At 46.0% G+C, this 25,666-nt stretch overlaps 12 protein-coding genes across 12 annotated transcripts; 5 read left to right on the plus strand and 7 right to left on the minus strand.

Annotated features, from left to right (window-relative positions):
• Positions 1-1,579: 1,579 nt before the first annotated feature.
• N7478_011963 (Amino acid transporter transmembrane) lies at positions 1,580-3,453 on the plus strand (the record flags this gene model as incomplete). The annotated part of the gene is made up of 3 exons (XM_056928177.1): positions 1,580-1,925; positions 1,988-3,325; positions 3,380-3,453. 3 exons carry the CDS (start codon positions 1,580-1,582, stop codon positions 3,451-3,453), a joined length of 1,758 nt encoding a protein of 585 aa, XP_056773904.1.
• Positions 3,454-3,682: 229 nt separating this feature from the next.
• Positions 3,683-5,495, minus strand: N7478_011964 (DUF3431 domain-containing protein; the record flags this gene model as incomplete). Its single annotated transcript, XM_056928178.1, has 3 exons — positions 3,683-3,782; positions 3,872-4,724; positions 5,474-5,495. The coding sequence occupies 3 exons, from the start codon at positions 5,493-5,495 to the stop codon at positions 3,683-3,685; spliced, it is 975 nt and encodes a 324-aa protein (XP_056773905.1).
• A 396-nt stretch (positions 5,496-5,891) lies between these two features.
• N7478_011965 (Rieske (2Fe-2S) protein) lies at positions 5,892-6,452 on the minus strand (the record flags this gene model as incomplete). Its single annotated transcript, XM_056928179.1, has 2 exons — positions 5,892-6,140; positions 6,222-6,452. 2 exons carry the CDS (start codon positions 6,450-6,452, stop codon positions 5,892-5,894), a joined length of 480 nt encoding a protein of 159 aa, XP_056773906.1.
• A 1,269-nt stretch (positions 6,453-7,721) lies between these two features.
• On the minus strand, positions 7,722-8,483 carry N7478_011966 (uncharacterized protein; the record flags this gene model as incomplete). Its single annotated transcript, XM_056928180.1, has 2 exons — positions 7,722-7,978; positions 8,054-8,483. The coding sequence occupies 2 exons, from the start codon at positions 8,481-8,483 to the stop codon at positions 7,722-7,724; spliced, it is 687 nt and encodes a 228-aa protein (XP_056773907.1).
• A 530-nt stretch (positions 8,484-9,013) lies between these two features.
• Positions 9,014-9,770, plus strand: N7478_011967 (SGNH/GDSL hydrolase family protein; the record flags this gene model as incomplete). Its single annotated transcript, XM_056928181.1, has 3 exons — positions 9,014-9,273; positions 9,344-9,532; positions 9,590-9,770. The coding sequence occupies 3 exons, from the start codon at positions 9,014-9,016 to the stop codon at positions 9,768-9,770; spliced, it is 630 nt and encodes a 209-aa protein (XP_056773908.1).
• Positions 9,771-11,028: 1,258 nt separating this feature from the next.
• N7478_011968 (alpha/beta hydrolase family protein) lies at positions 11,029-12,387 on the plus strand (the record flags this gene model as incomplete). Its single annotated transcript, XM_056928182.1, has 1 exon — positions 11,029-12,387. The coding sequence occupies one exon, from the start codon at positions 11,029-11,031 to the stop codon at positions 12,385-12,387; it is 1,359 nt and encodes a 452-aa protein (XP_056773909.1).
• A 335-nt stretch (positions 12,388-12,722) lies between these two features.
• N7478_011969 (uncharacterized protein) lies at positions 12,723-14,522 on the minus strand (the record flags this gene model as incomplete). The annotated part of the gene is made up of 1 exon (XM_056928183.1): positions 12,723-14,522. One exon carries the CDS (start codon positions 14,520-14,522, stop codon positions 12,723-12,725), a length of 1,800 nt encoding a protein of 599 aa, XP_056773910.1.
• Positions 14,523-15,337: 815 nt separating this feature from the next.
• Positions 15,338-17,696, plus strand: N7478_011970 (M3 family metallopeptidase; the record flags this gene model as incomplete). The annotated part of the gene is made up of 8 exons (XM_056928184.1): positions 15,338-15,396; positions 15,465-15,577; positions 15,622-15,783; positions 15,845-16,557; positions 16,625-16,841; positions 16,908-17,395; positions 17,458-17,469; positions 17,517-17,696. The coding sequence occupies 8 exons, from the start codon at positions 15,338-15,340 to the stop codon at positions 17,694-17,696; spliced, it is 1,944 nt and encodes a 647-aa protein (XP_056773911.1).
• Positions 17,697-19,177: 1,481 nt separating this feature from the next.
• Positions 19,178-19,645, minus strand: N7478_011971 (uncharacterized protein; the record flags this gene model as incomplete). The annotated part of the gene is made up of 1 exon (XM_056928185.1): positions 19,178-19,645. One exon carries the CDS (start codon positions 19,643-19,645, stop codon positions 19,178-19,180), a length of 468 nt encoding a protein of 155 aa, XP_056773912.1.
• Positions 19,646-20,995: 1,350 nt separating this feature from the next.
• N7478_011972 (LURP-one-related/scramblase family protein) lies at positions 20,996-21,685 on the plus strand (the record flags this gene model as incomplete). The annotated part of the gene is made up of 2 exons (XM_056928186.1): positions 20,996-21,317; positions 21,411-21,685. 2 exons carry the CDS (start codon positions 20,996-20,998, stop codon positions 21,683-21,685), a joined length of 597 nt encoding a protein of 198 aa, XP_056773913.1.
• A 1,968-nt stretch (positions 21,686-23,653) lies between these two features.
• On the minus strand, positions 23,654-24,517 carry N7478_011973 (uncharacterized protein; the record flags this gene model as incomplete). Its single annotated transcript, XM_056928187.1, has 1 exon — positions 23,654-24,517. One exon carries the CDS (start codon positions 24,515-24,517, stop codon positions 23,654-23,656), a length of 864 nt encoding a protein of 287 aa, XP_056773914.1.
• Positions 24,518-24,524: 7 nt separating this feature from the next.
• N7478_011974 (uncharacterized protein) lies at positions 24,525-25,433 on the minus strand (the record flags this gene model as incomplete). Its single annotated transcript, XM_056928188.1, has 1 exon — positions 24,525-25,433. One exon carries the CDS (start codon positions 25,431-25,433, stop codon positions 24,525-24,527), a length of 909 nt encoding a protein of 302 aa, XP_056773915.1.
• Positions 25,434-25,666: the final 233 nt, after the last annotated feature.

Raw genomic sequence — 25,666 nt, forward strand, 5'->3', positions numbered from 1 at the left:
CGTGTCAAACTCGTCCATTCCATTCTCATGGACTTTTTTTTCAGACGAAATCGATCCCATATATCACAAATGCAAATTCGCTTATTTGTAAAATCATTAGTCATTGCGTTAATATGGCTGCCAGGAACCAGTACAGGGATGTCATTAAACAGGTAGAATCGCGACCCTCATAGATTCCTCCAGATTTGTCTTGACAACGTTCGAAGCTTTGGCCCCGAATATAGACTGATGACTGATGCTACGCGATGTCGGCTACCAACGGCTGTTAGCATTTGTAATTAAACTGTGACTAGAATCTTAAACTCCGGTATTATTGGGCTTGGGAAACATTGTCTGGGGAAATTTAAAGCTATACCCCTAAGCTATAAATGGAAGGTGAGTAGTGGATGTTGTTGAGATCTGCTTGCTGTCTGTGCGAGCACTTGAACACCGATTTAACAAAGCTTGAAGCTCAAATGCTATTTAAGTTATTTATATCGCGATGCTAAATCTAGAAACCTCCGTGTCGGATCAGGGGATAGTCATCAGAACACTGCTCAATGTTTTTCTTATATCAGTTTAGCACTTCCAAATGGTTGTAAAATGGTTGCATGGACGACTCACAACTAGCATGTACATGAGATCCGAAAACCCTTTACGACTTACGAGAGGTCATAACAAATAGAAAAAAGTTACATTTTCGAATGAACATCTGAATCGGACTGGCCTTTGATTGAAAGATCCGGACCACTTTCGCAAAAGGAGATTCTGAATTGAACTTCCAAGTTTCAGGCGGAAAATACCCAGCGGACAAGTAAATTGCCCGATTATCAGGGGTTCAAGATGTACTAGGTTTGGCTATACAGACTCCAGAGCTTGGTGAGATTTGAAAACTCTAGTCTTAAAACATAAACCCGCAAAGACGATACTCTTCTGATTTCCTTATCTTTACCAGCAGAAAGAATCCATATATTACGATATCTATGAACGGAGATAAGCAAGCGATACCCGAGCAGAGATGAAACCATTCCCAAATAGTCTACCACGCATGTAACGTGGAGCTAACGACAGAAAATGACACGCTGCTACGCTCTGTTCAAGCCGCTAGCGAGCCGTCCGGCCACAACTCTGGACCCGAAATAGCCGAGTCAAGCCGGCAAGCACACTCCGCAGACCCCCTATCAACCTAGATTTGGATTCGATATTAAGACAAGGACATTGTGAATCACAGTCAGCTTTGGTCAATCCACTCCTAGAAGATGATGCATCATGATCAGACCAGTGACGAGTGCCAGGCTTATCGGCAGGCTGGCAGGGGGTCGACTCTTCAGCGTGCTAGTGTCAAATCCCACCCATTCCTCGGCTGATCTTATCTGAATCAAGTAGCGGCTTAAGGCGCCCAGTCAATGCTTGTCCCCCCGGCCTCCGGCCTAGTGTGCACGGGCCGTCACAAGCCGTAAGTAAAATGCTTAGCTTCTCCGCATTTGATTGCCACATTTCCCAATTTTTTGGTGGCTTGATTTGTGTGAATTTTGCTAAGGGAAAAGCTTGCGGCGTGTCTGTCCTGAGGCTTTTTCAAAAAGAAAAAAAAACAATCACCATGGAGAAAAATCTCGAAAAGGTCGAAGGACCTCCAGCTTATACAAATGAGGGTACTTTGATTAAACCTCAAGCTCGCGAACCGTACGATTCCGGCGTCTCCTTCGAGGAATATTATTACTATGCGAAGAAGACTAGGAAAGAGCAGGAGGCTTTGGAGCCGCCCGTGCTGAATATTCGACAGTATTTCAAGAAAGGCAGTACAGATACAGATAATGAGCCGGCAGAAGAGATTACTACGCATCTCACTGAGGAGGACTTCACGAATCGCGCGAAGAGGCTTGAGATTTCCGATGAGGAGTGGACGAATGCCAGTCGAGCCTTTCGATCCGCTTCTTGGGGCGCATGTTAGTTGGAACAAACAATACCTCTTTACCAGATGATGTCTTGCTAATGAATTATGCAATAGGTTTCTACTTGATTACGACGGATATTCTAGGACCATATGGATCTGGTTTTGCAATGGGTACTCTTGGATGGGGTCCAGGCATCGCATTCTACACCGTCTTCGGATTCATGGTTGGATACTCCGGATACCTGATCTGGCGCGTTTATCTCGGCGTCGACAGCTACGAGTTCCCAGTAAAGAACTACGGCGATCTCGGGTTCAGAACATTCGGTCACGGTGGCCGGCATCTTACGAACATTCTACAAGGACTCGGACTATTATTGATAACGGGCCAAGTGACGATTCAATACGGCGAAAACATTTCTCAGATATCGAAGTTTAAGCTATGCTATGCCGTTTGTCCGGTCCTTTTCGCTATCGCTGGATTCTTCATTACCCAGATTCGAACCTTAAAGGCATATGGCTGGATCGCGAACCTTGCAGTTTGGTTGAACATCTTTGTCATTTTCATGACGATGGGTGTTATGGCTAACTCGGAGCCGAATTTCGCTATTTCTACCCTTGGTTCTGCGGGGAGTGCGACTGATCCAACAACTATTACTAAAGTCAACGGCTCCTACCCGCCTATTATTCACTATGCCAATATTCCACCTGGAAATGGTCTTATTGGCTCTGTCAATGGAATGTTATCTGGTGTTCTTGCGTATGCAGGTGCTCAGCTGTTCGTCGAGTTTATGGCTGAGATGAGACGCCCCCAGGACTTTATCAAGGCTATGTGGAGTGCCCAGTTCTTCATTTATAGTGTCTATCTTACCTACGGCTGTGTGGTTTACCATCTCCAGGGACAATACAGCTTCAACCCCAGCTACCAAGGTGTTAGCATCTATGGATGGCAAACTCTCGGCAATATGGTTACATTGATCGCTGCCCTGATTGCGGGTGGTCTCTATGGCAATATCGGTATAAAGGTCGTATATAACAATATCCTCGTTGATATCTTCAAAGTACCACCTATGGATACCCACCGCGGTAAACTTATCTACGCCCTCCTGGTTCCATTGTGGTGGATCATCGCTTTCATCATCGGTGCCGCTATTCCCGACTACTTTGGCTTCGTCAGTGTCATGTCTGCCTCTATGCTGCTTAATCTGAGCTATACGCTGCCTCCATTGTTCGCGCTGGGATTTGATATTCAGAAGAATTCTATCCGCGCAGAGGATGGGGACGGGTTTGATCCGACTACCGGTCCTGTTGCGAGTAGTGGATCCGTGACGCAGCGATGGGTGAGGGGGTTCTTTGCTGGCGGGTCGTTCCAGGTTGCGATCAATATCTGGCATGTCATTTACTTTTTGGCTTCGCTGTCTATGTGTGGTTTGGGAATGTGGGCGGCTGTTATTGGTAAGTACAGAGTACATCTTGTTTCATTGATGCATCCAGACTAATCCAGTATAGGTATGATCGATGCATTCAAGATCCCACAACTGAACTCGTTCTCCTGTGTGTCGCCTCTGAATCTCAATGCGTGATTTGATGTTGATATGTATTGTGTTTCGTGTACTTGAAAACTTCGCGAGCAGATAAGTTCAAATGTTGATATGGATCATGATGGTGTACTTTGTATAACAGCGAATCTTGTATTTATTAATTGTATAGAGTGATATGTCTGCATATAACAACGCCGAAAACCGATATAAAACCATATTTTGGTCGAAAGATCCAATGTGACAAGATATGCTCAATGATGCTATAGTCAATTTACAATTCGTTCTTCGTCGCGGGCGTCAACATCTCTCCTGATGGCAGTGGACCACACCATCCGTATACATCACATCGGCATTGTTCGTAGCGTGGGCAACTGCAGAGAGCACTCGTTAGCAATCGGCCCTGAATGGAACCGTGTTTGTGGTGCAAGCACCACAACCATAACTCAGACGTCAGACTTACTAAATCGCATCCATTCCAAAAACAATATGCCACAACTTCTCCATAACCCAACCAACTCCAAAACTATCCGTTTGTTTCGTCGTCCCCGCCCAGTTAAGAATGCGCTGATAATCCTCGATCGGTCGCGCCAGGATTCTCTCCCGGCTAACGACAAACTGGCCACAGCACACATTTCCAATCTCCTTCGGTACCTCCGATCGAGGCACATTGAAGATCTCCTGATATGCGTCTGCGAAATACGCGCGAATGTCCTTGCCTTCGATATCGATCTTTGTAGGGTTTAGGGGGTTGACACCCGTTGGACAGCCGGGGTTATGTTCGCAGCGGAGATTGACGTATCCGAGCGCATCGACAGATTGGAATCGGATATTTTTGATTGTGTCCCCAGTGAAAGGACCGAAGAGATCGTTGTGCCATTGTTCGGGGTGTGCGTGGACGAAAATCGAGTAGTCAGGGAGGTTGTCGTAGAAGTCGACGACGTAGGAGAGATAGGCGGGGGCTTCGCGACCGCGCAGGTTTGCAGGGATGAGGAGGTTTGGTTCGGGTTTCTGGTCGCCTGAGTAGACGAAGGGTGTACTGCCACTGTTGAAGTTCTTTGTTAGTATTTGAAGATCAGGGTGAGGATCGCGACCGAAGTGGAGGTGGCTGTGGAGGTGGAGGGAGGTAGAGTTCGCGTACGTCTCATGGCAATAGTCGCGCAGCCAGGTCAAATCATCGGAGCGGATTGATGCGAGGACAACTCCGACAGTGGACTTTGCGCCCGTTGCAGATTTGTGGGAGGGCTTTCTCGTGTAGGCATTTGTCAGGCTGACGAGTTCCTGTTTAATTGATGAGGGGGATTCCTCGACATAAGCTGGACAGGGACACCGTTAGCGAGGTTCAACTGGGCGGGTTCAATGTTGGGGATTGGGAGAGCGGAGGGTTGTACTTTGAAGAACCTCGCTGTCTCGTAATAATAAGTAGCAGATCTGTATAAACACCAAGGCGGCACAGGCGGTGATGGCCCTTCGCGGCGTGAACCAAAACAATAATCTGGGTTTTTGCATGTTTGGCGTCAACACAACACCGAGGTTAGGATGTTGGTATGGGGAATCTTGAACAGGAAGGGATTTTTTTAATTAATGATTTACATAATGGTCCAAGACGCCAATGCCCAGAGTTTCGCCAAGTCCAGCCAGCTCTGCAAGTGTCCGGGGGCGTCCAAGGTTATGACTGGGAGAATTGGGGCCAGAATAACTGATAATAACTGGTTCTTCCAGCGGCTGTGTTGTGGGCTCGTTTGTGGCAGTGGATCTGGGTTTATCCTGTAAGAAGTGTCTATTTGTCTCCACTTGCCAGACCAGAAATGAAGGAGCCAGTCAGGACTCGGAAGATGTGAGCCAGGAGCCGCATCAATGACTGATCGGAATGGGCAAACAAGGATAAATTAGGTTTTCTAAGACGATCATGATCATTTTGGAGGAATTAGGGGGTTCAGGAGAATTATCTATGACTTCTTACCCACAGGGAGTATACGGTAATCCGTATAGAGTGTACATTGTTCAGTGATGTCAGGTATAGGGTATACAGGATACTCCGTAAATTTACATATTAAGCGAACACCTAACAAGCCAAATGGCGACATCAGAGTTTAATTTTAAACGAAAGGATCTATCATTGCTCAGACCTAGTCCTACATAGTACAGTTATACATAGTATACATAGTATTGCCACTGATATCGTTCACTGTCATGTTGGGGAGATTACACTGCGCCACACCGCCCGTGTTGCTGACGCGTATTCGGCGCCCAACCGTGACTTACATCTACATATACGTGCCATATGGCCTGCAAGACTTCAGTCTTGGCTCAAATTTGTGAGCAAAAAAATTAAAAAATTAAATTTTAAATTTCTTAACTAATTCTGGGCGTTGAAGAAGTAGGAACTATAGAGCGTGCAATCCGGAGAGCTGTGCAGTGGCAATCCCTTCTCGTGGCGATTCAAGGTCGTTAAGATGGATATAGTCGATATGATTACAGTGTTATGTTTTTATAGCTCTTCTAACCCAAACGTCTTTATCAACCTTCCCATCGTGTCCATCAATCATAACCTTGGATGGATCCCGTAGCTCGATATCCCAAAGATTAAGATTATATGGACCCCTATCAGCCTTCCCACTGAACAGATCAAATTTCCACCCATGTCTAAAGCACCGAATACCGGCAGATCCAAGATCTTCAATATCAAAAACATTCCCTTGTTTCAACGGGAACGCTGAATGTGGACATTGCTAATAACATAACATTAGCTTAGCTTAGCTGAAAATCTGGAATAAAATTTATAGTTTCCAATGACACGGACGCTAACGCACATTATCGATTGCATGAAGAAACCCTTTGTATTTGAATACGAGGACTTGATCGTTTAGATCTGATAAGCGATTCATCCTTGATTTGGATTCCTCGGCGCTCTCTGCCTCTGGCCTGGGAACACTCAAAGTCTTGCATGCGGGCAGCACATGACATTTTTCATTGACTTGGCTAATATCAGGGAATGAGGATAAAGGACCAACATAGGTCCATGGCTCTGGTTGATTTGACATTTTGGAGATTCTGTATATGTTGAAGAGCTTCCAATATAGTAAAGTCGGGTAATGATGTGCATCGGTAAATGGTTTCCAACTTCCAGTATTGGTAGGTTGAATAGCCGACACGGACCCGTTGACAACTAGCGATCTACTCTTCACTTCTACTCAATCAAGTTTGTTCTTACTTGAGATGCTGATGATAATCACAATAACGATATTGAATTGTTTAATAAAAGCAAAATACCAAATTGTAGACATATCGAGCAATAAAATAGCACAAACGCGCAACACAAAACCATTCAACATTGCATTCCACCAAAAGAACATAAAGAACTAAAACCAGTTTCAAGTTGTTTCGAGAACGGCAATTTCCAGTTCAATGTTGTTCAAAGTCAATGATCCACGCCGTTGGGGATATGGGAGAGCGGCAGTCCATATTGAAGTTAGATCACACCGGCTCTGGCGTGGAGAAAAGAAACGAGCCAAGCCGCCTACCACTTCTGCCGGTTTCCCTTGCCTTTGCTTCTCACCCCCTTTTCCTCCTTTTCCTTCTGGCTTTTACTGAAGCTATCCTGGTTGACCTGCGCCTTCTGCTCTGCAGTAGACCTTTTCAGCTCCATAACACACGCCCAGCATTCCTTCCCCCGAGGGTGCGTCCGACCATGCTTTGGGCATTTGAAAATATGATTCTTTTTAACACATCGTTGCTGGCGGGCGTGGCCTCTTCCTTTGACCGGGCTATAGAGATTATAAGTACATCAATGTCGTCACGTCATCACGTCATAGTTAGTTCAGGACAATGGTTACCAATGATGATCATTTCCCATTTTGACCTCGCGAGCTTTTCAGTTGCATATGAAAGGGCAGTATTAAAGGTATGTGAAGTGCAAAGTATTAAAGGTATATGAAGTGCAAATAGTAAGTTCGATAGGGTTTGGTGGATGAGTGTGGTAGAGAAGAGGGAGATGCTTGAGGATTCAGAGACACTTATGTAGAGCTGAAGCTGTAATTTCCACCATATTTGTTGCTTTGAATGACAATGACAATGACAATGTATTTAAAGCTACATTGAGGGTCATTCCCAAAAGGAACAAAGCAAGCAGAGCTCATCAGTTAAGCCTCAATGGGAAACAAAAGGAAGGTATACAAAACGTTGTAGCAGCCTAAGGCTCTTTGTTAACATGCGACACCAGGGGGGACACTGCGGGTTGGTCCGTTTACACCTGCTTCGGATATCGATATAGTGACAATAACATGGTGTCCGAGAAGGGAGAATCATGATGGTTACGCCTCAATACTATCAAATCGTCCCATAGCCATGACATTGGCGTTTCCAACTCCTCCGAATTGGATGATATCCATCTCAACAAGTTCGATATCCTTGAATCCAAATTTCACATAGAGATCGTGACCGTCAGCAGAGGCCGTGAGAAAGAAATCATCCAATCTTTTCTCCTTAGCTTCAGCGATCCCATCTTTGAGAAGGGCTGACCCAATCCCTTGGCAACGGTACTCCGGAAGCGTCGCAAGTACCTGCAGATCTATATTTGTCTCAGCCATGTCTCCAAGAACTTGAAGCCGAGCGCTATAACAGATTCATATCCACAATGACTTACATGCATGCCGCTTGCCGGTCATGTATTTCTTTCTGATGTTCGTCATAGCTCCGATACAATGATTGCAAGCTTCTCCATTGGCAGGTGGGGACCACTCTATATTCTCCCACTCTTTTATCGGTTGGATTTCGGTGTAGAATCCCCATTGCGCCCAAGCAACGATCTTCTCCCGGCCGTTCTCGTCTTCAACGACTGCTTTGTAGGATTTCATGGCTGGGTCTTCTTTTGAGGTTTTCTCAAGGCCCTCTGCTCGCTTTTGAATTTGCACATCGCTTGGGTGGCTAAACATTATGTATGAGACATTTGACTCTAGTGGAGTTTGGTTTGCTTCTATATTGGAGACAGCTTCTACCTCGGCCAGGGCTAAGAAGTCATCTGGCGTCGCTGGAAGAATTTTGAAATTCCGTGGGCGAGCTTTCGTTTCAGTCATTTTCGAATTTAGAATCTGTATGTTGAGAAAAAACTGCAATTGTCCATCGCATTTTGAGTGGGTGAAAGGGATATTTAATAGCAGCGGGCAAGTCTAAGCCTATTCTGGAGGCCGACTAAATGGCGGCTCGAAAGGACTGAGCGTCCAATGGAGTGTGTTGCCCGTAATCGCTCCGGATACCCAAGGTTTCATTGAGATAGACGCCACGGTGTTTCGTCGGTGGAGCTCCAGAGCATTCCCATGTGGAGAGCTGAGGCGTGGACTGGAAATGTAGATTCATCCTGAACTGGAGGGGCTGGATGAGGCTCAAATGACACTCAGGGGGGAAGGAATGTTGATGCCCGAGAGATCAGGCTACAATACACGCTATCCCCGATCAGGCCTGTTTACTACCTAATATCGCAGGGTATTAGCGCCGCTCTTCAACTCTCAACCAGCTGCCTAAATCCCAACTCTCTTTTGAATCCATCACTGATTCGCGACAATCCAAGAGCACCACACGATCCGAGTCAAAGTCGGGGTCTGCCATCATGCCAAAACCATTGTCAATTTTGTGTTTCGGGAACTCTTTAACCGCTGGGTACTTCGCCTGGGGCACGGAATACCACCCTTATGATGATAAACTGAAGGAGACCTTGAAGTCGAAGATCCCAGGGCTGAAAGTCATGACATATATATCCGGTCTCCCAGGTGACCTCGTTGTATTTCCCCCAGGGTCATTCTTATCCCGGATGCAAGGAAAATGCGCCGAAGCCAAATATGATTGGGTTATTTGTCTCGGTGGGACCAAGTAAGTCTCTCCACCATATTATTGAGCCTCACGATGCTGTTACTGACCATGGATCTGCTTCGTATTGTAGCGATATAGGGTATAGCCATCCGGCTGACAAGATATACGCTGCGCTCCAGGTGTCTTGGAATGTTGCATTGGAATCAGGAGCGAAGGTTCTAGCTTTGACTGTACCTGAGTGCAAAACTCGCTCGGCAAGGCTTGACGGTAGACGAGATGTACTGAACGCGAGTATTCTCGCTCACCAGGCGAAGGGATTGTGAGTTCCTGCTGTTCTATCGCTACCTCCATGAAGCTCATTTTGACCACCTTTTAGTTACGCCTTTGACCTGCGCTCCAAAATTCCCTATCATGATGCCACTGAAGAATGGAGGGAAGAGATGTTCGATGACGGCCTTCATATGACAGCTAAGGGGTATGACTTCATGGGCACTGCCATCGCAGAGCACCTTGCGGATTTGATTATAGCAGAGGAGACGCTGGATGAGCAAACATAAAATATATCGCCACACAAGGAAGATGTATATGGTGCTTACACTATCAAGGAAACAATCCGAAGAAGTTCCTCAAGGCGTGATACCACACCTAGCCCTATTCGTATTTTACATCGATGTTGCAGCTCAGAATATATGAAGCAGACAAATCGAAGCTCAAATTTACTTCCAACTTGGTTACCTACTTAGTGGGTCATTGGGCATTTAATTGTCGGATTCCGGTGGTATACTAGTACTATAAAGCAGAGAACTTGAAAACCCGCAACAAGTAATCAAATGTCAAGTAGCCATCTTCCTCCACTTGAGTGCTTGCGTAGTATTTGATGTACTAGATCTTCGTGCACGGTGCGTTTGGGGGATAAATATATTCATACTAGAGGTCGAACATTGCGATCACTTTCAATAGGTAGTAGTACCACTCCAGCTGTTGAATGTGATGAAGATGTCATGTTTCAACGGACCAGTGAATCGTCGAAAGCGTTAATAAAAACATCAAAAAATCTCTTTCTTGGTCAGTAGAATCAGACAACCAAGCGCATTCGCGTATATGCATAGTGCAGACCAAGTTGAAAACAGCCAGAAGCTATAACCATGAACTGCCGAAGTGCTGCATGGTTGACGGATTGATTGAACTCTTGAGCGGGGAGATGATTCAGAGTCCTTTTGGAAATCAAACCAGGACAACCAACAAATATTGCGGAGACTAAGCCATTCTTGTTCCTAGTTCGAGCAATTAGCAGGATATGGACACAGAGCGAAGGGAGGGGGACCGCTCCACCTCCACATTGGTTCCACAATACAAACTTCAAATTGTCGCGTTAAATATTACCCGGTGGAAATATTGATGCATATGACGTCCATTCTGTCAGGGTTATTTATTCCTTGTGGGGAGACCGGAGTTAAAGGTCGTATCAGGGAATTTGCCCCGGATTTCATTGCAGACCATGTTCAAGTGGATCCCACTAACCCATTATTGCTCCTGACGAGCACTGTCATGCCCACACATAAGATCGGGAAGCAAGTGATCGTCAGGCCGGGCTTAAGTCTTATTTCCTAAACGGGACACACGTCCCACAGAGGAGTACATGCATAAAGTCATAGCCTATTAACTGCTTAAAACTGTGCAAGGGAAATATGGACATAAAAGCCCATGAGTCCCTTCTTGTGATTCGAGCTTTCAATAAGCGCTGGGGCAACAATCGTTTTCCTTGAGATATCCCCATTTGACCTTATTTTACATCTCCCTCTCAACTAGCGCAGTATGATCTTCTCAAAACCATCGGCTGTGGCTACCCTGACCACGTTTGCTGCCCTCGCCCAGGATGTTTTCGCCGCCCAGCAGCCACTCCCAATTTTGAAGGACTTCGATGAAACCGGCGTTCTTGGTGCTTTGTATCGCCCCAATGTCACAAGCGAGAGATCTCGTCTCGGCATCTACGTAATGCACGCTGAACAGGATTATACATCATTCGTCGCCTGTACGGCTCTCCAAGAACGTGGGTTTACTGTCTTTTGCGCAAACAACGAAGCTAGCAAGTCCGGGTATATGTCAGACCTCAACTTCGAAGACATGATGACACAGGCAAGCACCGGATTGGCTTGGCTGCGTAACCAGAGCTATATCGACAAGACAGTGATTCTGGGTCACAGTGGTGGCGGTGCGATGATGGCTGCTTACCAAAATATTGCTGAGAATGGTGCTTCTGCGTGCAATGGCCCGGAGAAGATCTATCCATGCTCTGATAGTATGAATGATCTCAGCCCTGCGGACGGTCTAATTCTGTTAGATGCCAATTATGGTATCTCGACTATGGGGTTCTTAAGTCTCAACCCAGCAATTCTAGATGAGAACAACTCCCACAAGCAAAACTACTCGCTTAGTGTTTGGAATCCTGCCAACGGCTTCTCAAACAATACCCAGTGTAACTACACTGCCGAATTCAAGTCTGGGTTCCAAAAGGCTGTGGTCGCTCGCAATAATCGTATCTTAAAGCACGCCCAAAAAAGACTAAAAGCCATTGAAGCGGGCGAGGGAATGTTCGCCGATGATGAGCCTTTTACAATTCCATCCGCCCTTTATCTCGGCCCTGACAACCTCATAATCAACCAGGATGTACGCACTTTGCATCACACTACATATCCATGGACTCTACTCGAGAAGAATGGTACAACAAAGCAGATTGTTCCCTCCGTTCGCGTGCCGTCTGGCTGGACTGATATTTCTGAGTCGTGGGAGGAAGCCGCTGTCAAGACTACCATTCGTCGCTACCTGTCTACCCTCGCCATTCGAGCGAACGACAACTTCACCATTCAAGCTGACGGATTTACCGGTATTGATTTTGATTCGACCCAAATGGCACCAGTCTCTTCGATCAAGGGGGTTAGCGTTCCTCTTCTGAATATGGGTATGACGGGTCACTATGAGTATCTGAATGCTGAAAAGATTCACCTTGCGGCTGTCAAGAGTAATGACACCGCTATTGCTTTTGTTCAAGGTGCCCAGCATCTTATCATCACATGTACTGAGTGCGAATCTTACCCCGGCGAATTCGGTAACACCGTTGTCACTTGTTTCGACTACGTCGCTGAGTGGCTGTCGAAGAGCGGCCGCTTCATCTGATTTCACACGCAGTCTGCGGCTAATTCATTCTTTGATCTCTGTAAAACTACGCTGGACCAGCTTTCAAAGTATGCTAGATGCTAACTCGGCGAAATCCCGCTTTCCTTCCTCCTGTACGTACTTCGTTTCCTAAAGTGTTCAATCAAGGACGCGCTGGAAATTCATGACATGCTTTTACAACAAATCACGGCGTTGCACATGAGCAGAGGCACATTTAGAAGATATATGCATTAAGGATATTTGATTGGAAATAAATGACAACCATCTTTCAAACAAGGTCACGTCATGGAGCTGTTCATTCACTGTCATCAGTTTCCCAGACTTGATCGGATTGTTCATCGAGGTGCCCGAGGTCCCCCGGGAGCTCTCCGGGAGCCTCCTGCGGGTTGTGGGAATAGGTGTGCGAAATCAGGATCCTGCATAGCGCGGTTCATAAAGTAATCCAAAAGCTCTGGGGGCATAGGGCCGTTGGGACCAGGTCCACCCCTTCCAGCTCCGCCCCGTGTAGACCCACCTCTTGCAGCTCCACCCCGTGCAGCTCCTCTTCCAGCTCCTCCTCGTCCACCTGCGCCCAAACGTGCATTAATCATTGTCTCCCTGAGACGTTCAAGGTCTAATTCTTCTTCATCGTCAAAATCATCGTCAAACCCATCGTCAAACCCATCGTCAAAATCATCATCAAAATCGTCATCATCGTCATACTCATCCATAAAGTCATCAGGACTGGACGTGCTTGGCGCTATCAGGAAATTGACATTGGTGCCTATGAATAGATCCACCAGGGCTTCATGAGCTTGTGCTGGAGTTTTGCCCTCTGGAATGACTTGCCCAGGAAGCTGTATGGGTTGTGTGATATCAGGAGCGAACATTTTGAAGTCGACAAAGTCCGGGTACAGACCCTTCTTGCAATCCTTGGCAATATTTTTAACGAGATTAATGACGGAAGAATTGCAGTCGGGAATCGACAGTTTCTTGAGCGCAGGTGGTAGTTGAGGGTGGACTGAAACTAGCGCTTGTTGAATACGGATAGATTTAAGTGCCGTGAAATCGCGTAAAGGACCCATTTTGGCACGGCTGGAAATGAATCGCTGCCAATCTTCAAGATCACGCTCCGACCTGGGAAGATCGACACGCATATATTCCAGGGTTTCCTTATGATCGAGGAGAGCTTTGTGGGCATCGGCTGCATTGAACATTGATCCCTTTTGCGGACGGTCAGTGATCTCGACGTGGGCCTTAAAGTTGTCGAACAAGAAGTATTTCAGATCTTTGCATGCCCGTATGAATGTACTCATGGATGGACCGTCAAGGACACAGCCGTGGAAAATGAGCTCCTTGATGTTGAAAGAACCCGGTTCCCATGTTACTGGGTTCGTTGTACTTTGGAGATCACCATCCTCAATCATGGCGATCTTTAGGTTAGGTAGGGCGAAAAAGTCGCTATAGGATGTAATATCATGACCATCATACTCGTCTTTGCCCATCACACCCAAACACTCGAGCCTGTGCAGAAATGAAGGGTTATGACGGAAGAGGTGGGTGTAAGGGTTCAACGAATCTAGCCCGCCTGGAATAATCAAGCGTCGAAGGTTGGGAGTTTTGTTGAGGACCAAGGCAGCGAAAACAGCGAGGTTGCACTCCTTCATAGCAGAAATCCACTTCTCTTCCTCGGCGCCTAGATTGAGCTCCTTGATCGCTCTCATGTAAATTTCGATGTCTTCTTCGGAGAGTTCGGCGGTCAGAGGTTCGTTAAACGCCTCCTCATCCGGGTCATCGAAAAAAAACGGGCGGCATATTGTGACGTCTTGGACAAATTGACCGAGCTCTGGGTACCGATAGAGGCAGTTCGCAAAGCGCACGGTTTCCTCTGTATTCCCAAGCACACCATCATCGGAGAAGTCCAGAAATAGAAGAGGTTGCGCAATATCGCGAAATCGCTTCGAAACTAGACACAGACTGTATAGAGACGCGACGCCATCACCTTCATTCTGATCTTCCTCGTGGTCTGGGTAGTTGCCCTTTATCTGTTCGGTCTGAAATTCGTGCCAAATCTGCCACTGGGGTGCTTCAGGCGCGACGAGGAAGGATAGGGTATGCTTGAGAAGCTCATCGGGGAGGTCCTGGAAAGAAGGCATTGTTGGCAAATGGATCCGCAGCCCAAGCAAGGCAAGTGCTGTGAAGCAAATGTGAGTTCCAAAGATCAGGGGAATCCATAGAAGACCTTGTCGAACGCGGGATAAAAGGGCATTACCATAAAGGGAACTAGGGCTCGCCGATTAGGGCTTCATATCCTTATCGATGGATCATTGGACGCGCATCAATAAAGGAAGGAGCGACCGTGAATTCATGCCTTGACACCTTGATGCCTGGACACCTCATATACAAGGCCAATAGTATTGTATCGTAACTAGCTAAGTATGGTTTAAATTAATGATATTTTTGGACGATATTATTGTAAGGACTTCAGGTATACGATACGGTAAACGATAATCCAAAAATATGATGATATATTGTATCGTGGGCAGCTCTAAAAAGGATAGAAAAGTGACCATTTCACATGGTGTATGTATGAGGTGATTGGGTGGTGATTTACGTTGCAAACCCACTTTCTTTGTTTGTTTGATGTAACCATCGTTCGCCCCCATAGCCTCAGGTTGGGGACTTTCTTTGTACATATTAGTAATAGCTGCAACAACGTTATCCAGTGACTATGATTTGCCATTAGCTGCATTACCACATCACGGTGTCACATGGACAGGGGTATAGTGCTTACATATATAGGCAGTCTGGGCTCCAGAGAGGAGATGCACCAGCGATCTATTTAGTTAAGGCCCATCTCCAGCAGCACTGACACGAGTTTCGGGGTTAACCAAAGTAACACAATGGCGACTTCACACCCCTTCAGGAGACCCCCTCAGACCGTTCCGCCCCTCTCCCCACACTCCGGCCTATGTTAGAGACTCCGTGGACCGCCTTCTCGCGCAGTCTAGAAATCTACACGATCATCTGGTTAATATAGCCGATACAGAGATTTCATGGGAGACTGGTATTGCACCGCTAGCCTATGACGAAAATAGGGTATCTCTCGGGACGAACATTCTCAAGTTCTACCAATATGCCAGTCCCAGTGCGGAGCTCTGCGCCGCTTCTCGCGAGGTAGCCCAGCAGCTTGAAGAATTCGAAATCGAAAGTACTTGCGCGACGACTTATTTAAAATAGTTGACACCGTTAAAGACGACCCCTCATCACAGAACTTAGACATACAGTCACTCCATTACCTTAATAGTGAACACAGGAAGTATGTTGCCAACGGACTGAGTCTTGAGCATGGGCCACAGCGCATTCGATTCAAGGAAATCAAGAAGCGGATGATTGCCCTTAGCGTCGAGTTTCAGAGTAATCTCGGGCAGGGGCGAAATATGGGTCTCGATTCAGGACTTGGACGGTGTGCCGGCAGATGTGATTGACAGGTTAGAGAGAGATTCGGAGCAGGATGGTATGGTCAAGGTCACACTGCAGTATGCGGACTATTTCCCCATTATTGATAATGCGAGGAAAAGCGACACCAGAAAGCGACTCTTCCTAGCATTTGAGAATAAGTGCAAGGGCAATGTGCCGTTGTTCCGAGAGATGATGATTCTGCGTGATGAGGCAGCGCGACTGCTTGGGTATGTCAACTATGCGGCTTATCAGCTGGAGGACAGATTAGTCACTTGCCCGGAAAAGGTCAATTCGTTTCTGGATGATTTGCGATGCAGGTTAGCCGATCGCGGTGCCGAGGAAATTAAGCGACTGAAAGCATTGAAAACATCTGATATGGGAGAGGAACCTGCGGGAGGTGAACAATACTGCCTATGGGACCATCGCTACTATAACCGCCTGTTACTGGAAAAGAATTATCAGATAGATCAGGAGAAAATTGCCCAGTTCACATCTCTTAGCAAGACACTCGAGGGCATGCTCGATATTTTCTCCAAGCTATTTGGGCTCGTCTTCTACGAAGTAGATGCCATCAATCAGAGAAAAGATCTAATATGGCATGCTGATGTGCGCATCTTCCACGTTTGGGACGATGATAACGACGGTGGTGAATTTGTGGGATATCTTTATCTTGATATCTACCCTCGTGATGGAAAGCGTGGCCATCCATGCAATATCAACCTTCAACCAGTAAGCTCCATGGGCTGGCTACTTGTTATATTCTTTTCGTCCATTGTACTAACCTAAAGTCTACTAGGGATTCGAATATGAAAATGGCGATCGAAGTTACCCATCGACCGTTCTATTATGCAGTTTTGCCAAACCCGCAGGAACCAAGCCTTGTCTTCTTCACCACTCGGACATGGTGACACTATTCCATGAGCTGGGCCACGGTATCCATGATCTAGTCAGCAAAACTCGCTACTCCCGCTTCCATGGAACAATGACAGTGCTTGATTTCTGCGAAACACCTAGTAAAATGTTAGAGAACTGATGCTGGCTTCCTCCACTTCAGTCACTCAGTCACCACTACGATACAGGAGAGCCCATTCCGCAATCGATGGTGGACAATTTCATCAGATCCAAGAGGGTAAATACTGGACTTTTCTATCTTCGACAACTTCATGTCTCTATCTTTGATTTACATATCCATCAGCCGCCGTCGCACACCAGTATTATCAATACAAATATTTCAGGTACCTACAATTCTCTTTGGCAGAGCATTACCCAGATGGCAGGACCGAGTGGTGAAACAACAGATACAGAAGGAAATGACTGGGGACATGGCTACGCCACGTTCTTCCATCTACTTAGTGACTACGGAGCCGGATACTACAGCTACCTTTTGGCCGAGGTCTATGCATTAGACATCTTCTACTCTACCTTTAAGTCAGATCCGTTAAACCCGGAACAAGGCCGAGGATACCGTCGTATGGCCCTCGGGAAAGGAGGCAGTCAGCCGGAGATGAAAACATTGAGCGATTTCCTGGGCAGAGAAGCCACAAGTCAGGCCTTTTTTGAAGAGCTTGTAATGAGAGGACCTGAGTAGGGTTAATTAATCAAACGCTACTTCAAACACTAAATTCCTAGCAAGATATCGTAGTACGTATAGTACATACATGTTTACATTTTCTATTCTAAATGCCCAGACAGATGATCATGATGAGCGGGCGGACCTCCCAAGACTTGACTGCATGCGCTTTGTTCCAGGTAACAATAGCATCGAAGTTACGACACTTGTGATGCGAATTGAAATCCGCCTCTGGAATTTGAGGCGTTCTAGCGCTCCATTTGACTGGGGTGACATCCGACTGACACATCAAGACTAATCGCAGGGTTTCAATACAATGGTCTGTGTGCATTCTCAGTGCCTTGAGAGGAACATTGAAATCAGCTGGAAGAGTCTTGTTTGTGTATTTGTCCATTACAAACCATGTGAATTGTCGAATGTAGTTCTACGTGTCAAGGTCAGTCAAGTAATACTCCACTAGAATATGTGTGTATGTTGACTGGCTCTCCCCCGGCCGGGCCTAGCGCTGTCTTATATCTCGGATGTTCTATAGCTATAATTTGCGAAAGAGCCTCTAATTTCTTAACTAATACTCTTACCTATTGATAAGGATATGCGGGTATAGTGAAAGGTAGGTGAAAATAAGGTAGAAGTTAGGTACGAAGTGTATGAACTTAGGTAGAGATAGAACTTGAAATATATATGGGATTACAGAGTTATAAATATTAATTCACTAGGATAAGAAAATAAGAGATAAATCAGCCTTACTTATAAATCACTTGTTTATCTGTATGTTCGAAGGTGTCTGACTCTTTAACACCACCCTGTGTAGTATAACTACATGGAGGAAGACTCGGGACGGGTATGTTTGCACTGTTTGCACGTCTGTGCGGTTTGACCCACTCTCGGATGCAGGCCAATCAGATGATTGGCCTGGAGTGTGGCATCCGCCTACATGTATGTAGCATAGCTCTCTCTCTTCTTTTCCTTTCCTCAACGTTGTTATTCGTTGTTCTTCGCACTCTTCTCTATTCTAGTAGATCATAGGCACCTCATCACACCCTGCTTCACCGGCCCTGGTACCAATAGATGGCGAATACGCGATTGAATCCCTGGCTCTTACTTGTTACCGCACTTATATTATCCATCCCTGCCCTATCCATCAATCCTTATGTATATAGTCCTTCTGGAGCAGGCGGATCCATTACAATTGGCCACCCAGGACTTTGGGACCATCTGGTGAATTAAGAGAGTCCCGTAATTCAGCCACTCGCTCGGAAGGAGGGCAACTGCATCAAAATCTTGTTGAGTAGCGATTGGAATGATGCAGTATTTAAAGAGCGTGTGAGCCAATCGATATTGGGGAGAATACGCATAGCGAAGATATATTGGCCCAGAGGCTTCCTCGAATAGCTCCTTGAGTTGACGGGACTCGGAATTTGATGGAATTTCCCTGCAAGTCGCTCATTTTCGTCATCATTCTTGTTCAAGTCCCACGCCCAAAGCCACATCGGCTGAGGCACACGATATGAAGAGGGGAGCAAAGAGTGCGTCATCCCAATCGAGTATACTGGTGATAGTCTTTTGCTGTACTGAGATATTCCGAGCCTTCAAATCAAGATGATAAAGACAGTAGCCATTTACTTCTAGCATCCCGAGATCATTCATCTCTGATGCTATGATGGAAAATCGCTTAAAGAAATGCAGCTCATAGTCAGCACTGGGGCCTCGGGAAATAGCTAGTTCTTTCTGATGCTCAAGGATTGCGCATATGGTGTTGAAAGTGGTCTTACTAGCATGTCAACTTTGATACGGTACCACCATATCGGTGTCCAGTTTATCTAGAGGCTGAATCACCACAGCCCCGGGAGCTAAGGTTCCCCGAGAATTTGAAGCTGATAAGATAAGTTTACCACTAGTAACACTTCTGATCGAATGTAGCTCAGCGTAGACCTTACCAAGGTCTTTAGAAATCGCAACTTTTATTTCATAGCGCAGTTTTGGGTATGATGGCCGAAGCGACGAGCCAGAAAGACGCGTCATTATCGCATATGGCCCACCCAAGGGATTGGAAGTTGTTGTATCGAATTGAATAACCTCGGGAATCGGTATTGTTGTCCTTTCGAGAAGAAACTTTAGGGGCGCAAGATTATTAGCTAGGTTTGCGTCGTCAAAATACGGAATGCGAAGAACGTAGTGATCGATAAGTGGCTTTTGACCGTCAACCACAAAGACACCAATCACCCGGTCGAAGCTGCTTCCTCGCATGAGCTCAATTATAAACTTGGCATCCGAAGTACCGAGAGTTGTATAACACAGCTGAAAAACACGTTCTTTGAATGTCGCGAAAGGCTCATGCCCATAACTGGTAGTTGATGACGAGGATCTATCTTTAGAATTGCCAAGGGCAATAGGTGAGATTAAATGATACAACCTGGAAATATAATATGCGAAAGTAGATGATAGTTTCAAGAGCCATAAGTAAAGGTGGAACGTCATAATTATGGGACAATATGTGCCCCGTAGAATGCTAAAAGAACATCGGTATGAACAAAGTCGCGGTGCCGGTGATTCAATCTTTGTTTGGGTGACACGTGAACTGGCAACGATCAGAAGATACCCATACTATTTGATGTGGCTAGAGACCACGCGAAGAAGAGGGTAAGCGAGCAATACACGGGAAGAATGATGCTGTATTCAAGCTATTTGTGTGCGTGAGGAAGAGAAGCCTGAGAGGTAAGCAAACCGACGCTATAACGGGGTGCCCAAGTCGCGTGCCGCAACACTATTTCAGAGGCGGGCCGACCCGGTTAATTATAGAGACCAAGGGCTTTTTAACCCGATGAACGCTATCGGCCGCCGTACATAGTCTAAGGGAAGTTATCTCTCCACTAGACCAACCACCAAGCCGGGGGCATGTCATCTTTTAAACCTCTTAGTCTGCTTACAGCTCTAGGTAGGAAAGCAAATATAACGAGATAGAAATTATAGCGTAGAGGGGTATAAAGATTTTAGGTATCCGTAGATTAACATATTTACTAATTAATTCGGCTGAAAATACATTTGGCAGTGCTTTTAAATCAGCCTCTATTTCCTTTTTAACTTACTTGTATATTGAATATCGTTAAATATGTCGTAAAATATATATATTTTACATAGAGATTTTATGTATTTGTTTACTTTAATTCCTGACCGTATTCATACTACCGGCAGAAAAATAATGCCCTTGTGCCTCGTGGTATTACAAATCATGGTGGCGTTAGCCATTGTTATGGTGCATTTAACTAGTTAGCTAGTCAAGTTACATAATGTTTGCGGTCCGTTTCAACTCGTAGCCAAAGTATATGAATTGTTATTGTTTCTTTTCCTTCGCTTATTTTCGGATGCTTTACGTCTAGCTGGGAAACTGGTCATTTAGACCGAATTACCAACATTTTGGACACTATATTCATATACATAGCCAAGATGTCTAACACTCATAGATGAGATCTACGAATCTGGACTGCCAGATAAGATAAGGTTCATCGTCATCCATCTACTTCCCCGCCCCTCCATCTCCTCTTTACATCACCCAGCAAACCAAACATCACGAAAAATACTAGCAAAAGATCGTTCATCATGCATTCAGTCAACCTTGCTCCCGTTCCGCAACCCCTCGCTATCTTCGATCAATTCACTGCCCACCAAACTGAGGTCTTGGCCATCAAGGAAAAGGTCCTGTCGCTGACGGGCGACAGCTTCGACGTGAAGCTTGCCAACGGCCAACCCATTTTCAAGGTCAAAGGAAAGCTGATGAGCATATCCGGTCGCAAGTCGGTCACGGACACCTCGAACAATCATCTCTTCGATCTGGTCAAGGAACATTTCCACATTCACTCAACTTATGCGGCCGAAACACCCGACGGAAAGAAAATACTCCAGGTGAAGAGTGGACTTAGCCGTGCGTTCCTTTCCTGCACTCCTTAACCCTTTTTATGAATTCATCCCTCTTCTTAATTAAGGCAAATCGATTCATAATCTAACAGATAAGCAGTCATCGGCTCTAAGGCGACCGCTACCTTCACCTCCCCAACTACAGGCAATACTCATGTGCTAAAGATGAAGGGCAACTGGATAGATTCCAAAGTCGATATCATCGACGAGTCTACTAATGCTGTGGTAGCACAGATTGATCGAAAGCTGCTCAGTGGACGGGATGTCTTCTTCGACCAACAGACGTATGCAGTAATTGTAGCACCCGGGGTGGATATGGCGTTGATTGCGGCGTTGTGTATCTGCTTTGACGAAAAGAATAACGAGGAGGATTAATTAATCCTTATAGTGCTGGAGAACAAAGCAGTGGTGCTTCTATATCGCAACGCTATCCCCGAGAGGATATACTGGCTCTGCGGCTGGCCCAAGCTTCGCGTTGGATTATATTATAAACCAAATTTTACTCGTATAGGTCTTTGACGATATTTAAAAGTAAATTTACATAATAATATGTGTGTCTGTGTTGCGCATGTCATCCGCTCTACCTCGCTGACCGTTGATAACGCGCTGCCAGTGGGTGTCGATCGGTCCACTCCACTTTCCCACGTACGCAGTGGAAATTTTCAAAGGATATTTGGACATTAGTCATATAATATGTGATAGCGTAGGAATCAATCTTGAGACCTGCTTACGAAGATCTCGTTTTGCTTGCTTTGGTTAAAGGGGTACAGATTTCAGTCACCTCTTTCCAGAGTTATGTTGCCGTGGATGTTTTATATGCCATTTGTATTGCTATGTCCGCCTTGAGAGCCAAGCTCAAATCATAGGAGAATGTAATATTAATTGTTTAAATGCTTGGATAGTGAAGATATCACATAGTAGAAGGTAAAATAAATGATACTTCGCTCTCGGCAAAACAGATACTAGTAGATCGTCTCGCAACAGCCTCAGTAGTAGAATATTGTCGAAGCGTGAATATATATTCTCAATTGAGACAAAAGTATATCCTAGGAGACCGATCTTGATGATTGATACACCAAGGAAAAGGTGGGCGTATCTGCCATTGTGACTATTCACCCAACGGCTTTCTTGAACGCGGAGAAGACCAAACTTCATGTTGCTTGTAATGCAGGGGAATGCTGGTGTTAAGCAGACGGGAAAGAAAGACCCCACTCTCTAGCCAGTTCTAGGTATGATGCTATGCCTTAATCTTGGGGGCCAAATGAAAGTTTTCTCCCCTGGAATACAACCCGTGAGGAACAAAAAGGGGGAAAGAAGGAGCAAAAGCGACGAGATTTTCAAAAGAGAGAAATTAGAATACATTGTGAATATGTAATGTTTGTCCCAGGCAATTTACCGGCCTGGACTGTGCCTATCTCCATATTGTTAACGGGTGCGTTTCTAGGATCGGCATATCAAGTTCCTCTACTCCCCTACTGTAGCTACGGCGGCCGATAGCGCTCATCAGGAAAATAAAATCCGATTTTGCTCCTGTTTGGCCGGTAGAAAATTACGATACCTGTATATTTACAATAAATCCTACTCCAGTGGACCTTTGAACCCAAGGGATGCTATATACTACACCCTTGGGAGGGGGCCGGTACTGTAGTACCGCAAAGTTCTATGCCCAGGTGGTTAAGCTTCAATCCTGCTATCTTAGGACGTATTTCTCTAGTCATCTTTCATTTGTCTTTCCAATTATGTTTCTACCTGTTTTTCAATCGATGTAGAGCTTACGATACAGAAAACGGTTTACTAGACGGTAAACTTTAGTGTACGGCGAAGGGGTGTTTTTCCCCCGATGAACGCTATCGACCGCCGTATGTAGCATAGGATTAAATAACTCAACTCTTTCTTCCTCGGTAACTTTGTCAAATTATACCCACTGTCGGTTCTTCTGCCAATTGAGAACATTTTCCGTTCAATAAACCTTCACTTAACAATACGAGACAAACAAAAAGCTCCTTGCGCATTAATCCTGAAGCCACACATTGACAATGCGGGTATCCACATCCAAGTTACCATCATACATCGCTATAGTTATCATTTCAAAGCCAGACGACCGAGCCAAAAAGTTGAACTGGACCGTATTGTCAGACATCTGCTTGGCTCCGAGGAATAAGGCATGCTGTAAAACAAATTAGCTTCTCCTTCATGGCAAAACAGAGCACGATATAAAATTCACCCCTCGTGGACCTTTGATTGTATACCCTCTCCACACATGCTGTGCCACTATTGTGGGCTAATTGTGAATTAGTAAAAGCCTCCTGATTATAATAGAGAGTTTACTTTGAGAAGGAGGTCTCATCTCACCGTTATAGTAATCGTAAATGATTGATTCACTTTGATCGGAAGACTTTTGTCAGTGTCAATATTCTGGATCCACGTCTTCCCCGTTGGGGACAAGCTCTTGTCCAAAAGAATCTTAAGATTATCCTTCAGCGTCGATGTGTCAACCGCTTTGAGCTCGTTCGACCTGACAACAGCCAGATATCCCGCATACGGATTGCAGAAAATTCGAATGCTTCCCGTGACGCCATCACTCAACCCCTCGTTTGACGTCTCAATGACCCACTGATTCTTAATAGTCGCAACACGCATGGCGTATGCCGTTTGCACGGTCGTCACGAGACGCGGTATGAATGTATCCATATATCGAAACACGTCAATATTGATAGTTTTGTCTGAATGCCCGGTTGGGATCAAAGTCCAGGTCGCAGAAATGGAATAATTCTGGGCTGGTGAAGCAAAAAATGGCGCGTTCCATGTGCCTGTTGGGTCCAGTTTGGGAACCTGATCGATCATAAGAACGGAGCTGGGTGGAGGCTTGGCTCTTTCGAGGGCTCGAGAGACGATGAGGTGGTTTACACCGATGCCATCTATGACGTCGAGGAGCGTTCCGGGGCTGCCTCCGCTATCGCTGCGCGGATCGATCGCCGCGGCTGGATAGTCCTGTAATTTGACAGTGCCAGCTTGAGGGCCGCAGCAGGCATCCAGGACATATGTCTGTCCTGCTTTCTCAATTGTGACGAATAGGTGATTACCAAATGATGACCTGAGGTTGTTATTTTGGGCAACTAGCATATCCTCGGCGTATCCGTTGTTCCCGTAGAAAGGGTTGTTGCACAAGTTCTGTGGATTGACCGGCTTGCCCGTGCTCGGGTCCATACGCGGATCAATCCTCCCAATGAGCTTGGTGTCTTTGATATATCCATACGGCTTCATGAATTTCGCGCGGACCCTTCCCAGTCACTGCGTCGGTACCGAGAGAGACCAAGACTTGCACAAGACATGCCAGATCATAGCAGTTCATCTGTGTCTTGACCATATTGAGATCCAGCATATCAGTGAGCCAAAGATCAAGCCATAGCCCCAGGCCCCTGTCATTAGCAAGATCTGATGCGAGGCCTGTAATAATTCCGCTTGTGTACTTGGAAGACCCGCTCCATGTCTCGTACTCCAGGAGTGGGTCATTGAATATTGCGTTAACCACAAATGCAGCCCAATCGGTAGCTGCACTATTCATCCAGCTGGGCCACAAAGCTTTGAGCGACATAAGCCGCACAGGGATTCCACCTCGAACAACATAATTAGGGAGATTAGGTGGGAAAACGTGGACTTCAGCTTCAATTTCGCATGTATAGGTAGGCTGCTTTGGGTCGTTTCCGCTCAGTATCCAGGTGACGTTTGAACTGAGTCCCCATGGTAAAGGCTTGGCTGTGCCACTGACGCTGGGTTGATCCACAACAAGATCATTAACTAAGTCTTCAACCGTTTGTTTCTTTTCTGAATTGAAGACTGTCCATTCTCCTGACTTCCCTACAAGCGTCAGAGGAGGCGTGAGGGCTTTGATGGGTGCCAAAGACGCTGCCATGAGTACTACACGAAAGGTGGTGTTTCTGTAGACGGCGACAGGCGTGAATTTGGTTGGGCTTCCCGTTGAAGACCAGACAGGGCTTTCCCCGGAGGAAAACCATATTTGCGGAGGATTGATGTAGTGGTCATGGAGAGGGCATTCAACTTTAGAGACGTACACCGCGTCAATAAAAGAAAGCGGAACAGGAGGCACAGTAGGGCCTGACATTATGAGCGTGTTCTTCAGAGATATAACAAGCCCTTTGATGATCGGAGAAGCGAACAAAGCTCTATATATGCCGGACTGTGTGCTTGAGAGACAAGAGCGAGCCACATTCCGCTGAGTACTATATGCAAATTATTACCTCATTCATGGGGGTAGATATCTCTGGATGAGTCTTACCCTAGGACTTCTGTAGATAACCACTGGCAGTTGAGTGTGGGCAAGTGCAAGCGATAGTG

This window comes from Penicillium angulare (genome assembly GCF_028827245.1).
Source record: "Penicillium angulare strain IBT 27051 chromosome Unknown utg000009l_segment0_segment0, whole genome shotgun sequence".
Classification (NCBI taxonomy): Eukaryota; Fungi; Ascomycota; class Eurotiomycetes; order Eurotiales; family Aspergillaceae; genus Penicillium; species Penicillium angulare.